Source organism: Perna viridis, chromosome 3, assembly GCF_037379345.1.
Source record: "Perna viridis isolate PV_CMFRI_1.1 ecotype Kerala chromosome 3, ASM3737934v1, whole genome shotgun sequence".
Lineage (NCBI taxonomy): Eukaryota > Metazoa > Mollusca > Bivalvia > Mytilida > Mytilidae > Perna > Perna viridis.
The window spans coordinates 6,634,799-6,650,493 of record NC_142447.1 but is presented as its reverse complement, the minus strand read 5'-3'; the positions used below and the strand labels follow the sequence as shown (position 1 = coordinate 6,650,493).

The window sequence follows — 15,695 nt, the reverse complement described above, 5'->3', positions numbered from 1 at the left end:
CGGTAAGTTAATCATCTCAACTCTAAAGTCTTATAGTTATTTCTATTTCCCCATTTTGGATTTTCTCTACAATTTATTTCCCTTGGGGAACATATTATTTGGAAACATTCACTGTTTTTTTCATAGTATGGTTGTGTAGTATCATGTAGTAGTGATGGACTGGTGAAAGTATGGTCACAGAAGGGAACAGAGATCACCACCTTATATGGACATACCCAGAGAGTCACAGGATGTGATATGATTGTCAGTGCTATTAATGAGGCTCCAGTGGAGGATGAAGGTGGGTACATGCCATGCTCAATGATTTACACCAATATGTTCGAAATTCAATCTGTTCAAACAAACAAATTATTTATGTGCAAAATACTTATAATATTGAATATAACCCACATAACTCAGCACATTCAGTTATGTGCAAACAGAAGCCACAGAAAATTAACAAAAAAATGTTTGTATACTGTTAGGCACAGTGACCATTTTTGTATATAAAATAAACAATCTAATCCGTAATATGTCCAGTGACACCATTATCTACAAAATACAAAATAAATTGCATTACAAACATGTTAAGAGGTACAAAATCTTCATTTTCAAACAAAAAATAAATATTAAACTGTGTGCAAGTATGGTTACTGCCCAAACCTTGATAAACACCTTCATCTTTTATAGTACCAGCTAAACAGAATTTCCCATTATTGACTGCAGGCACAATTATAACCTAATGGTACAATAAATTACTGCGCATACCTCAAATAAATATGTATAATTTACATAAATCAATTCTGCCCTTTGCAATATTGTTTTGGTCTTGAAATGAATATGGTAAATCAGCTAACTTTTGCCAGCAAGTAATGATTGTGAATATAAAATAGCATGAATAATAGTGCTTACTCTCACACATTTTACGTGAGACTCATATTATGAAGCTGAATATGAAGCGTTTTACTTTTATTTTATTGTTTCTTTGCCTTTAATCCATCAAGCTTTTGCCAAATCTCAGGCATTTGTGTCTTAACAGCTTGGCAGCCCTGCATGAATATGTCCCTTATTTATAGAATAGAGGTTACACAGAGTGTAAGTGATGAAAATAAAAAGCAGTGAAATAGAATTAATATCCTTATATGTGCAATAAAGATTCTGGGGAAAATAAATTGTTTTACAGTATTATTTTCTAGTGTTGTTTACTCATTCGCTGGGTAAGGTTAGTGAGCTTAATTATCTGTGGTTAATTTCACCAATATTCACAAGTGTAAAGCTGGTCATAAGTTGTGATGTCATAGTAGAAAGTAGTATTGTGATATCACAACTAATTTTATGAAAATTTTTTTGTGAAATCAGCAACAGTTTTTTAGTATTTTGCTGTTTTTAATCAAGTCAGCATAATCTTTTTTTTTTTCGGTACATAACTATTTGTAGTGTCACTATTACAGGATCATAAAATCACATTCAAAATGGAGAGATGTATTTGTGGTTTAATGTACTGTCAATACTTTCTGCAACTATTCTGGATACTGCCTTGTCATTTCAAGCTGCACACTGTAGAGCATTTTATTTATATCTCTAATGCATATTCTAAAATAAGCATTTTCTATACATGTATTACCATACATCCATTCTTATGGTGCTATTTTTCAATCATGTTCTTTTCTTCTAAATGGCAGAGATACTCATTAATGTGTTAAAATGGGATGTTTTGGAAAAATGAGATGGTTTTTAAATTCTTTTATTTTCTTTCATGAAAATGTCCTGACTAGCATTTTGATAGTGACATACACTTTCTTAGTTATCTGATTATTAATTCATAAATCATATTTATAGCAATGGATACCTCCTGGGCTACTGTGGTTGATGCTGCTGAAGTGAAAGGAAAGGCAAAGAAAAATAGGAAACCTAATGTCAAGATGGAGAATGTTGTGGTAGCAAGCTGTAGTGATGATGGCTCTGTCAGAATCTGGCAACCTTTACAGGTAAAAATGAGTGTTACTATTTGCCAATGTCTTGGGAATGTTATGATGATGGCTCTGTTGAAATCTGGCAACCTTTGGAGATAAAAATGAGTATAACTATTTGCCAAGGTCTTGTGAATGTTATGATGTTGGGCATCTTTGGAGTTAAATAGGTTTGGTTGTTAGGTAATGGGAAGGGATTGTTGTATGATGCCAAAATCTGGCAGTTTTAAAGGTGAAAGTAGATGTTATCATTTGGCAATGGCTGGAAAATGTTATGATGGTCCTCTCAAAATCGAGCAACCTTATGGGTAAACTGAGTATGTTCAGTGGGCAAGGGGGCAGGGAATGATATTTGATGATGGCTTTGTCAGAAGCTGACAATCTTTAGAGGTAAATGAGTTTGGTCATTGATGATGGCTCTATTTTAAAGGTTAAATGATTTTGGTCATTGATGATGGCTCTATTTTAAAGGTTAAATGATTTTGGTCATTGATGATGGCTCTATTTTAAAGGTTAAATGAATTTTGGTCATTTAGCATGATGGTAGGGAATGTAATGGTATATATAAAAATTGGCAAAGGGGTGAGATTGTGGTGGTGGCCAGTTATATGTATGATGATAGCTTTTGTTTTTTCTGATACTAAAAACAGATGACTTTCAAGTTTACTATAATTTTGCTTAAGATAAATGGATGATTCAAATTGAATTTTAGCAAACTATAAAAGTAGTGGGGATGTATTAAATGAATTTATCCTTAGAATTGTACAGAGATGTTCAGATATTAGTGAGAATACTAAGAATATCTATTATTTCTTGCAGTGAGATACTACCATCAATTACTCCTCTTACTTTTATGTTTGTTTTTTTTTTTTCATTTTCAGGCTCATGAACTAGCCAATATGACTGGTCATGATGACAGAGTGTTGAGCGTAGCATCAGATGCACAGGGTAAACTGTGTACCAGTTCTCTGGATAAATCTGTCCGATTGTGGGCGCCACATCTGTCTACAGAGACAGCTGAGACAGGACACAATGGATCTGTTACTTTTGTACAGTGTATTGAAAATGGTGATGGACTCATAACAGGCAGCAGGTTAGAGGCAGGAGGCCAATTTTTAATCATTTAATGTTGAAAGTTTGCTTTATCTAACACTTTCATAACATGAAATAGAAGGTTTATTTGGTAAAGGAAAGTACATGTAACTTCATTTACTATTTGTTTACATACAACTTAGAAAGACTTAGAAAGAATAAAACTAGAAATATTGTGAGTGTAATCATCAAAGTAACTCCCATTACTTTTTCTTGTACTTGGAGCATCAGGGGCAGGTACAGGTGAGGGTGTGGTGGGCGTATGCCCCCCTTTTTCAAAGAAAAAAAAATTATAGGAATCTGCTGAATATTGTATTGAATATGTCAATTTACATATTCATTCATTAAACATGTTATAATCTGATTTATACTGATTCTAATAAATACGCCTCCCCTTTATAAAATCCTGGAACCACCCCCGTGCATGTACATTGATCGAATATTAACGGTCGGCATACATGGATATATACAAACAATACCTAAAATTCTACCTTCTAAAAAGTAATGTTCATTGAATGGTTTAGGTGTCCTTACTATTTACCAGTACAGGGTATACAAATAAACCTTATTCTTATACCTGGATTGTTAGGCAATATTAAGATTCACAGCTAATAGTAAGAGCCTATTAATCTAAATCTGTCATGGAAAAAAACAAGGGAATATTTCCTGTAATGCTAATATTCATACTGAAATATTTTATTTTCAGGGATGGTGTATTGATGTTCTGGAGTTTGGATTTTACTGGCTTTGTTTGTGAAAGATCTATCCAGGTAAAAATAAAAGTGAAAATTAAAAAAAAAACAAAAATACTAGTGAAACATTTTGCTACTGATCCATATCTAGGACATTTAGAGTTAATGTTATGGTTTTCAGGACATTTTTAATGAGTGTCAAATAAGAAACGAGGCATTTAAAAAGAAAGCTGGTTGTGCACTTAATAGTTTGTCTGTAGCCCCCCCCCAAAAAAAACAAAACAAAACAAAACATGATACACACAAACCAGAGGCTAATTCAAAAATAGGAGGTTGTAACCCCTAGACCTCCTTCTGTATCCTTCACTGTGATTAACATGTTCTAATCAACAATATTTGAAGCAAAATTTGAAAACCAATTCTGTACAACAAGATTTTAAAGCCACAACCCCTGAAAACAGCCAATCCATGAAAAATTTGACTTTCAACACTGTGAATTCTTTAAATGTCCAAATTGATACCTGTAATTATATTCACTTGATAGAATCAATGGAAATCAGCAACTGTAAAAATTAATCTGTTCACAGTACTTTAATCTGTTCACAGTACTTTAATAGATTGGACTTGAATGAACTGAAATAAATGTTTGTAACCCACATTAAACTTTACGGGCATTCAGGTATGAGGATGTCAGGTTAAGTACCTCTAACATCACTGCATTTTTATATACATTTCTTTCTTGACAGAAGGTAATATGCTTAATTGTTATCCATCTGTCCATTCTTTGTCCACTCTTCCTTCAATAACTCATAAATGATTCCACCAATTTTCACAAAACTTCGGTGAATTGTTTCTTTCCATTGGTATGAGTTCCATTTTTTATTTTTCTGCTTTGATAAAAAGAATTTAGAACTGATTAAATTCTAATTTTTTTTTCATTTTCTAGATATCAAAGAAATCGGTAAATACTGCTTTATATCATTTAACAAGAAACACCAATACTCTAATTACTGGTAGTGATGATGGTGAAATTAAAAGTTGGAATGTCACCAAATCTGGAATGAAAATAAAAAGGGTGGAGAAAGTAAAAACTTTGATGAGGAGTAATACACCAGTTACCTGTTTACTACAAGATCAAACATCTTCTGATCATTTCTTCTCTGCCAACTGGAATGGTGAAGTGACGATTATAATAAGTAGTACAGGCAGAACTACAAAGTAAGATTTCTTTTCATCCTATTTCATTAAAGAATTGAATGTTGACAGGTCAAAGATTTTGGACATGTGCTACTGTCAACTCCATGCAAAAATCCAGGCAGTGGGTGGCACATGACAAATTTTGTTTAAAATAAATTCATTCATTTCATATCACTAATACATCCTTTTTCAAAGTTGAATGTTGGTTTTTGATTAACTGCAACGGTCAAAAAGAAATAAATTATATAGAAAGAACTGAAATTCATTGAAAAAGGGAGATAACTCTTTCATTTTGAGCGAAATTTTGTTGCTTTCTCAGGAAACTTTAAAATCATCTTCTGAGTCATCCATTGTTGATTGAAAAAAATCTATGTACTATTTGACATACATATGATATAAACATTACATTGGAACAAACATTCTGTGGGATAAAATTTACCATGTGCCATCCATATCATAGGAACTGCCTGATTTCTACATGGACACCCTCTTAAAATGAAACATTCAACTCTATAATCACATTTTACATGTTTCTCCTATTCTATTTCATCCATATCAAAGCATCCGCAATGGCCAACACTGTTATGGTTATTTTATTATATTTTTTAAAAGGGCAATACACAGGGATCAATAAAACCAGTCTGTTAATTAGGCATAGCTAATATAAAAATAGCAAGAAATGTGTTTAATGACCCCATGAAACATCATTTATAAAGCAGATTATGCAATGAAATTTGCGTATTTTAATGATATGAACGGTAAACGGGATTATACATTTTTAGATTCATTTGTTTTAAAATAAGTTGTATTTATGTGTGGAAATGTAAGTTTGGGTTACTATGTACATTATACACTAAGTGTACAATACAGAAAATAATTTTTTTTTCTACCCATAGAGTACTCAGTGCCTGAGGCTTCTCTTCCAAAACAAGTTTTCAGTACAATATTGATTCATACATTATTTTTTGTCGGGGATTGTACACTTAACTATTAATGAATCTAATGGTAACTATGACTCTTTTATAATTTGTAAAGAGCTAAATATGCCCCATATGATTTTACCAGGATCGTATGTTTTTCACAAACATATGATTATCATATGTTTCCTACCCAAAATTACCTTGTGAGAACCACATGGTAATCATGACTATCATATGTAAATTGTTATATGATTATCATGTGTGGCACATTTCGTAGATGATATTCAATATTAACTGACTAATATTTTCTGTTCTGTTTATAGTAAGAGAATACTGTCCAAACCAGACTGGGTCCTTAACCTTTACCAGACAGAGGCTAAGCCTAAGACACTGTATGCTTTGACAGCTAGCGGAAGTGTTGTTGTCCTCAACGTTTCATTGGACAAGGTACCAATAATTACACTTTGTAAATTATAGAGGACAAAGTCCTCATTGTGGTTATCTTACACTGTTACTGATGGCATGATTATTTATTCAGGGAAATACACCAGGATTGTCTCCCTTTTATCACAAAAATTAACTATTTAAGTCAAGTTTGTGTGTTAAATAGATGATAGTTCATTATTTAGAGTTTACTTTTGACTCTTATTTATGTACTCATTCTTTATCCTGTGACTATTTGTGCAAAACGTTTTCAACTTTAAATAAAAACTTATTTGAATTAATTTTTGGTTGTTGTGGAATTCTAAGAAGTAAATGCATACATACATATGGTAATATACTAAGTTTTCATCACATTTTTCTCGGCTTCTATTTATCACAGGTTGTTGATATATTGTTTCTATCTGAGTTAATAAAAACTTCTTTTCTTACAGAAATGTAGCATGAGTGTGAATGATATAATCAACATACCCAACACAGTTGATGTGGATGTTCCATTACACAAACAACAAGCAGTATGGGTACATTGTATGAGCCAATTCAGCAATCTACAGGTGATAGGAGATTCTAAAGGCCAGATTACCTATGGCAACAAATCATTAGAAACAATCAAGGTAGGTTGTATGCTGCAGTTCAGTATTTCATTTCACAAATATCATGGATGCAAGATTAGAATGTAAGTTATGGGATCATTGTGGAAAATAGTATTGTTATGTCATAAGTTATGACAAATTTTACACTAAAAAATTTTTATGCAATTGCAAAAAATTTGCAATAGAACATTGGTATGGTGCTGTTTTTGTCTGAGGTGTTCTTGGCATTGTCATCATCGTCCTCCATAGATACATGGTTATTGTGCAATGACTTGAGTATTGGTTGGTTGATCTTTATAAAATTTTATAACAAAGTCTCCAACCACAAAAGGAAAGTTGGTATTGATTTTTGGAGTTATACCCCCTACCGTTTTAGAATTATGCACCAAAAAGAAGGTTGAAGCAATCATTTTATAGAATTCAACTATAAAACTCAAGTAAAAGCGTAGCCATAGGAGTGTCAGTAATATGTTTCACAATATTTTTTACCACAATACTCAGACTGGGATTGATTTTGGGGATGAACACTTTAACTTTTCAGAAGTTAGGGGCCAAAAAAACATACATTTCCTGATGTCAAGACAACAGCTTGTTTATTTTTTGTCTGATGTTGAGATTTTTTTATTGGATTTCAAATGAAAATCTGTGTCTGCATTTTTCACTCATATTTCAGATAATACCTTTTTTCTTTACTCGACTTTAGTTATAAGGGGTCAAAGGGGCCACACCCCCACAAATCGACTGTTTTATTTTATGGAATCTTAAAATTCCATATATATTTCTTCAAAGCTTTCAAAACACTGATTTTGGATAGCTGATGTTACTTTAAAGCAACTTTAGGCCCAAAAAGAAATACTGACACTTTTGTGTACGACTGTTTTATATTATGGAATCTCAAAATCCCACATACGTTTCTTCAAAGCTTTCAAAACACTGATTTTGGATAGCTGATGTTACTTTAAAGCAACTTTATTCCCAAAAAGAAATACTGACACTTTTGTGTACATTTTAAAATTAGTACACGTAATTTAACCACTGTACTGTAGGTACATGGAGGTGCTGTAAGAGCTGTGGAAATGGTTGATGATTTGATCTTTACAGCATCTTCTGACAGAACTCTAAAGGTGTGGAATACAGACAACAAGCAGGTAATTAAAAGTAGATTTACAGGGGCGGATCCAGGATTTTATGAAGGGAAGGCGTAAAAAGAGAAGTGATATAAAAGGAAACCAGATTATGACATGTTTAATGAATGAATATGATAAATTGCCATCGCCAATACAATATTTAGCAGATTACGATTGTGGTTTGTTTTCTTTGAAAAGGGGGGCATACGCCCATTACACCCTCACCTGGACCCGCCCTTATTTTATAGGGGTGGGATCTTAGTACAGTCAAAATAAAGTTTGACCTCAAAGTAATAGAAGATATTTTGTATGCAATTTACTGAAATATACCCTAAATAACCACAGAAAAAGTCTATTTTTAAGTTCCTGCTTTTGATTTTTTGTGGATTTTTCTTCTGTTGCAACTAGTTTGAGGTTAAGGTAAGTTTTTTGCTAGTTTTACTAAAATATCTACCTAATATATTTGATAAAATGAGAATAGGTATGGTGTATATGTCAAAGAGACAACCACCCCACCATAATGAAAATGTCAGTCCAAGCCCACATAGCATGTATGAGCTCTAAATTGTACTAGGTTAATTCATAAACTTTGGTTTGAAGTCTAAATTTCTTTTATTGCATGATTGCATGTACTGGTTAAATACCATACATGTTAAATCAATTAATTAAATGCTATTTTATGTGAGGAATTCTGTTTGCTAAAAACAAAAAATTTAACCTACTTTTGAAAACCATGAAAGCGATGTAATGTAAGCCATGTCCTATTTATGTAGATGCTCTGAAACATGTATTCTGTTTTATCGAAAGTGACATATTTTGGAAATAATGTTTATTATCTGAACTTTTAATACAGTTAACATGTTATAGGAAGAATAATCATGTTGGTCATGACATCAGTAATCTAAACTTAGAGGTTTTCTTAGACCAAATTAGCATGGCGCTGCACCATGCCTTCATCCTCTAGCACCATGCTGCTCTCATCATGAATTTTACAATTTGCCCCAGGTGGCCAAACCTAAATTTCAAGGTCTAAGTTTAATTCAACTATTGGTTACTAATTTGTTTGTTAACATATACTCCTGTTGTGTTGACACCCATTTATGATACTTTCACTATACCATACTAGGGTGGAGGAAGTGTTTATTGCAGGTTTCAGTAAATAAATTGCCCTAGTGTCAAGGTGGGGTGCCCCCAATATGACCTACTGTGACGGTTGAGTGTCTTCAAAATACTTAAATAACCATGCCTTCACAAATTTCTGGGGAAAACACTATTAACTGAAATGTTACTGTGAAAGTACTATTGTTTGTGAGGTACCAATTTTTGTGGTTTTGGTGGATATTCCAAACCACAAATTTGTTCCCGACGAAAAGCAGATTCCCATAGATGTGTAAACTGAAGCTTCAAAACCACAAATTCTAGAATCACAAACTTGTGTTTCTTCCTTAGTCCATGAATATTGGTATCCACAAATTAAAGTACTTTCACAGTATAAAGAGTACAAATAGCTCCGGTCCTCATATACAAAGCCTTAAATCATATTATCATGGATGAAAATACTTTGTATTTTACCTAATCTCTTTATTCAATTTTCAGCTTGGTTTGTTTTTCTGTGCGGCACCCATTACATCAATGACCATAATCAAAACAAGAAGAGATCCCTACCTGGTTGTCTCCCTTGCCTGTGGTGATGAATTAGGCAACATCCATTACCTCACATGGAACAGTAGTACACAATTTTAAAATTGGCCACAACTGCTCAATGGCTTTGAGTATGATTCTTTGAGTTGTGAACTCAAAACAAAAGAATTTGACACAACCTGCTTAATGACTTTAAAAAGCATGTGTTTGGGTAGTGTTTTTAACATATTGTGAAAAATTGAAACTCTCAGAAATTGTTAAATGATTTTTGATTATGTATATTTCGATAATATATTAAAACCAAAAAAACATACATAAAAAGATACTATTTTCTGCAGTTTTCTGTCCATCGTGAAAATAATGAAAATTAGTATGTTTACAGTAAATCAATGTTTCTTTGCTTGAAAGCACAATGTACAGATTGGTTTTATTATATTGCATTATGTCTGTAATGTGGAAAAAAATCACACCAATCTATTTCAAGCACCGTATTTCAAAATAGTCATTTTATTTCTGACCTAATGATGGTTATTTATATCCCATATTTCATCACTATACCTCCATGCAGTGTAGAATATCATCCTATTTAACCCCCATGAAAGTAGAACATGTTTATAAAATGACTCTTTGTACAAAGGCTTTGTGTAAATGTATCCCATAAGATATCATATTTTGTTACACTGTACAGTATTCACTTATCTTGTTACAGAAAGCTTAGCTTGTTAATTCATTGGAAAAAAAAAAAAACTTGTGCATATTACAATAATTTGAAATTTTTTACTGAAATATTATTTATCTTCACAAAATTCAATTTAAAATGGAAAAAAACTACACTTTTTGTGTTTTATTTTTTTCTTTCATCTCCACAACAATTTTTAATTTAATGAAGGTCTGAGTAGGAATATTCATTTCTTTGCAATATCTCGCCCTAAATTAATAAAATATTTGGTATTAAGAAATGCATGAATCGCCCTTTATAAGCTTCTGCCTGGTTTTAAGGCAGAGCTGTACTTAAAATGTGCTAAAACACTTATGAAACTTGCTTTGTAAAGTCTTCTCCCATAGATATGTAACAATATGGTTGAATAGTATTTCAATGAATATAAACTTTGTTTGTCAAAAATAAAGTATACATATGCATGCATATAGTCAGAAATAATACAGATTTTCCCTCACATTTTGTAAATTGTCATTGCCAAACCATGTAGAAGTGGCATCAGACAATTTTCAAATCAGCTGGTTTTGCCATAAAACTTTGCCCTGGCAACACAAAACTTAAAACAGAATAATAAATTATGGTACATGTCTGAAAGTATTCTTAACTGTTTTCAATGTCATAAAATTTCAAGTCTTTGATTGGAGTTACCATGGAAATTAAGAATATTTTGTCACTTTTGCAACAAGATATGGTTGATGTATAGAATGAATTTAATTGGTTTTGTTGCTTTATTTGTGTTTATTTAGGAGGTTTGTATTTATATTTTTTTGTGTTTATTTAGGAGGTTTGTATTTATATTTATTTGTTCATTAGTGTTCTAATTTGATTTTACTTGTCACTATCTTTATGTATTTTTGTGATAAAATGTTTAGATGTAGCTATTCGAAAAATAGGATATGGCTCTTGCCTTTAAAACATGTACATACTAGTATGTGATTAGAAATTGTTAGTTTTTTTTTGTTAGCCATTTTGATATATGTACATACATGTATACACCTAGGTTAGCATTTGTGGGTTAAAGAACATTGTATATTTTATATAATACATGTACATGTAAGTAACAGTGATGTATCTCAATAGTTTATGTGTAACTCGGACACATTTTAAAAAAAAATGCACATTTTTTTTCATATGTAGAGTGCTGATATCTTGTCTCACTCATATCCAAATTCTTCAGCTTTTTTAAGAAAAGTTATTCGTCAAAATGTTGGAACACAATTTCTTTAAGCTAGTGTAGAAACTGAGATGATAGTTTTAGCCTTATTCAGGTAAGAATATTAATGTCATCTAAGTAGATTATTCAGCAAATTTATTATAGCTCATCAAGGGAGATAATTAATGCAAATTTTATGCTAATTGTAACTTTTTTTTATGTGGACTTTGAACTCACTGTTATTTTTGGAAAGACTGCTTAAGATTTTTCTGACCTTGGCATAAATTTTTTGGACATTAATTTATTATGACTTTGAACTGTTTTGTAACTTTTTTAGATGCACTGGCTGTCCTATTTATGATAAGTCTAAATTGTATGAGAGTTAATCCAAAGGTACAGGTGAAATTATGATTTAAAGCTTTGCTACCCTTATTACAGAAACTGACAAAATCTCTATATTTGAAACTTTATCAAATACTTTCTTAGTTTACCAACTGTTTTATTTAGCTAAAGTAAAAACATTCATAGCCCATAGTACGAGAAACTCGGTCTTTGTTTCTATAAATTTAACCTAGAAAAATGTTCCCAGGCTTCTTATATACTGTTTTATAGTTTTTCATTTTATAACTTATGTTTATCACTATTGCAATATCTGAATTTTAGTGTAGTTTGATAGTTCTCAAGATCTAAACCAAATACAAGAAGTTTTTAGAGTGGACTTAATACATGTCGTATGTTTGTTGCTATATTTTTTAAAATTGAAAACTTTACCCTTGTCATGAGGGACGTGCTAGTATGTGCTGTGGTACATACTGGTACGTGCCATGTGCAGCACGCATGTTCTACTGTCCAACTTGTGGTTAAGAAAATATTATTGTCAACATAAACTTGACCCAGTTCTCACACATAAAAAGGACATATATTACCCATAAGTAAACATAAATAAGCAGTTTTCTCCTTAAGTATCAGTCCATATAAAATAAGTCTAAATTGTATGAGAGTTAATCCAAAGGTACAGGTGAAATTATGATTTAAAGCTTTGCTACCCTTATTACAGAAACTGACAAAATCTCTATATTTGAAACTTTATCAAATACTTTCTTAGTTTACTGCCTGTTTTATTTAGCTAAAGTAAAAACATTCATAGCCCATAGTACGAGAAACTCGGTCTTTGTTTCTATAAATTTAACCTAGAAAAATGTTCCCAGGCTTCTTATATACTGTTTTATAGTTTTTCATTTTATAACTTATGTTTATCACTATTGCAATATCTGAATTTTAGTGTAGTTTGATAGTTCTCAAGATCTAAACCAAATACAAGAAGTTTTTAGAGTGGACTTAATACATGTCGTATGTTTGTTGCTATATTTTTTAAAATTGAAAACTTTACCCTTGTCATGAGGGACGTGCTAGTATGTGCTGTGGTACATACTGGTACGTGCCATGTGCAGCACGCATGTTCTACTGTCCAACTTGTGGTTAAGAAAATATTATTGTCAACATAAACTTGACCCAGTTCTCACACATAAAAAGGACATATATTACCCATAAGTAAACATAAATAAGCAGTTTTCTCCTTAAGTATCAGTCCATATAAAATTCAGACACTGCCTATGGTATGGTGATAAACCCATGGATCAGAAAATGCCTTTTTTTGGTCTGCATATACTATATTTTTACGTGACAATAGTCCTTTCTGTATTTAGATCTGTATTTTTGAGAAAACTACACTCTAACCTCCCACTAAAATCCACCAAATCAAACCCAGTCAAGAACGAAAACTCTTGCAAATTGCTAATTTCATGTACAATCTATATAAGTGTAACCCCTAAATGAAAAACTAAGACTGGATATAGGATCTATAACAGTGTCTTAACAAAAAATAAAATGGAATTTGGTGGGTTTTTAACATGCATGAGTTATCTCCTGTCTGATTTTTATAAAGACTGCTACTAAAGTATTCGGAATCTTTAAGGTTTATGTGAACTCTCTGTCCTTAATATGAATTTAAACCACAAGTTTCTAAACATGTCAAATTTATAAACACATGTTTAATAACAGTTTCTTGTCAATTTAAACAGATGATTATGATATCAAATTATAATATTTCATTATGCTGACAGAAAGTAAAGTAATACAATCTTTTATAACCTTATTACATCATTAAGGCATAATTTTAATTCCTTTGTCAGCCAAGAAGTCAACTATTTAAAACTTTATGTGCTAATATTACTATCTTTATGGTAATATTACAATTGTCTTGTTGACATTAAAGAGTCAGTTTTTATCAAAATGAAATCTTAATTATGGATATTTTTTTGAAGGTTGACTTTCAAATTTCAACAGGTTAAATAATTTTTGTTTACAATTTAATTATTGTAGTGATGTAATATGTAATTAAAATGTCCCCCCTTTTTTCTTTTTCAATATAACCTTTTTTTACCCCTTGAACAAAATTTTAATGTAATTTATTAGACCAATTTTTAGGGGGGGGGGTATGATTTTTTTTATTAAGGATTGACTGGTACATTTTTTGTCACCTTGAGAGATTTTGTTATGTGATAGTACTTTTTTTTACAAGTGAAGTGCAAGTTGTTGAAAAACAGAGAATAAAGAGAGGGAAAGGATGGTATGATAGAGAGAGGTTATGAATTGATGAGAGAGTGAAACTGAGGAAAAAAAGGGAAAAAGGTATATGAATGGTAGTAAGAAAGTTTTGTAGCAATGTGGATGCCAGTTGTTGAAAGTCTTAGAAAGAGATTCATTAATTTCATTTAGTTCCATTTCTAATTTTTTTGTTGAATGAGTACCAGTTGTGTAATTTCAGCAATCTTTCAGTTAGAAAGCTGAAGAAATTACATCCATATTTATTTCAAATTTTGTTATTTACCTTTTATTTAAGATATTGAAATTAAAATTTAAACTTAGTTGCATTAAATTTTTTTGGCTGAATTGTTTCCCCTACCTCCTTCTTGGAAAAAAACAAGAAAATTACCAAATGGGATACTGTTGTCCTATTTAACTATTTATTAATGTGTAAATATAATGAATTTTGAAGACCCCCTTTCCCTCCTGTTTTATACAACTGCAAATTTTTTTAGGTTGATATGGGGCTGTCGATGTTGTTGTCTGTAGACACTTGGTTTTCATGTGATAACTTGAGTATTAGTCGGGTGATCTGTATAAAATTTTAGAAAAAGGTTCCAAACCACATAAATAAGGTGGGTATTTTGGGAGGGGGGGTTATTGCTCCAACTGTTTTAGAATTAGGGACCAAAAAGGGACTAAAACAAGCATTTCATGGAATTTAAATCTATTACTCCAATAAAAACATAAGAATGTCTATATTCTGTACCAGAATTGTCAGACTTGGATTGGTTTTTTTGGTAAAGCCTTGAACTTTTCAGAAATTAGGGACCAAAAAGGGGGGTCAGAAGCACACATTTTCCTGATGTCCAGACAATAACTGGACCATTAGTGAATGAACCTTTTGAAATTGTTTTACAATGTGCAGTGCCACAAAAGGATTTTGGATTTGTGACTTGAGCCAAGTAAGAATAAGGGGCCACAAAAGGGCCAGAAAAAGTTTTTATTCTGATTTCTTATGATACCTTGTTAAATTCTGGTCTGATTTTGAAATTTTTTCTCAGATTCCCTGTCTGAAATTTTTAATCAGATTTCAGATATCTCTTACAGTTTTCGAGTTATGTCCTCTGCAATAGTATTAAGATCCACCCAGTGTGTACTATTATGACATTATATAAAATACATGTTGAATTAGAAGAGCTGGATGGCTAAGTGGGCAAGAGCTTGGGTTTTTTAAATGGATGACTCCAGGCTATTATATGCTTTAATTCTACACAAAATAACAAAATTAACAGTTTTTCGACAAATATAGGTTCCAATCCCCAAACCCTCCTCTTAATATCCGCCACTGCTTAGGATGAACTTCATCCTATGAATTTCCCTCCCCGACTGCCTCTTTCCAAGGAGTTAAATATATTTAACTCCTTGCTCTTTGTATTGTATTTTTTAAACTGCTCAGGGGCGATGTAGGCACTTTTAAGATGAGGGATTCCTCAGAAAAAGGGAGGTGCTAAGTTATTATTTGCCATTTTTGCAACTTGTGGGTATATCCTACATTTACGACCATTTACAGAACTTTATAAAAC

The 15,695-nt window shown here is 31.8% G+C and overlaps 1 protein-coding gene across 2 annotated transcripts in view; it reads left to right on the top strand.

Annotated features, from left to right (window-relative positions):
* Nucleotides 1-14,450, top strand: part of LOC148620825 (telomerase protein component 1-like) — a 62,047-nt gene extending 47,597 nt beyond the window's left edge. The window contains exons 46-55 of one of the 2 annotated variants that reach the window (XR_015920963.1): nucleotides 127-280; nucleotides 1,819-1,967; nucleotides 2,831-3,042; nucleotides 3,748-3,811; nucleotides 4,680-4,951; nucleotides 6,174-6,297; nucleotides 6,726-6,905; nucleotides 7,931-8,032; nucleotides 9,608-11,119; nucleotides 11,155-14,450. Coding sequence is in view for 1 of the 2 variants with exons in the window: in XM_088574649.1 (XP_088430775.1) it covers nucleotides 127-280; nucleotides 1,819-1,967; nucleotides 2,831-3,042; nucleotides 3,748-3,811; nucleotides 4,680-4,951; nucleotides 6,174-6,297; nucleotides 6,726-6,905; nucleotides 7,931-8,032; nucleotides 9,608-9,754 (1,404 nt within the window). In the remaining variant the exon portion in view is untranslated. Of the gene's footprint in view, nucleotides 1-126; nucleotides 281-1,818; nucleotides 1,968-2,830; nucleotides 3,043-3,747; nucleotides 3,812-4,679; nucleotides 4,952-6,173; nucleotides 6,298-6,725; nucleotides 6,906-7,930; nucleotides 8,033-9,607 lie in introns of both variants that reach the window. The other variant, XM_088574649.1, reaches the window with a different exon arrangement.
* Nucleotides 14,451-15,695: the final 1,245 nt, after the last annotated feature.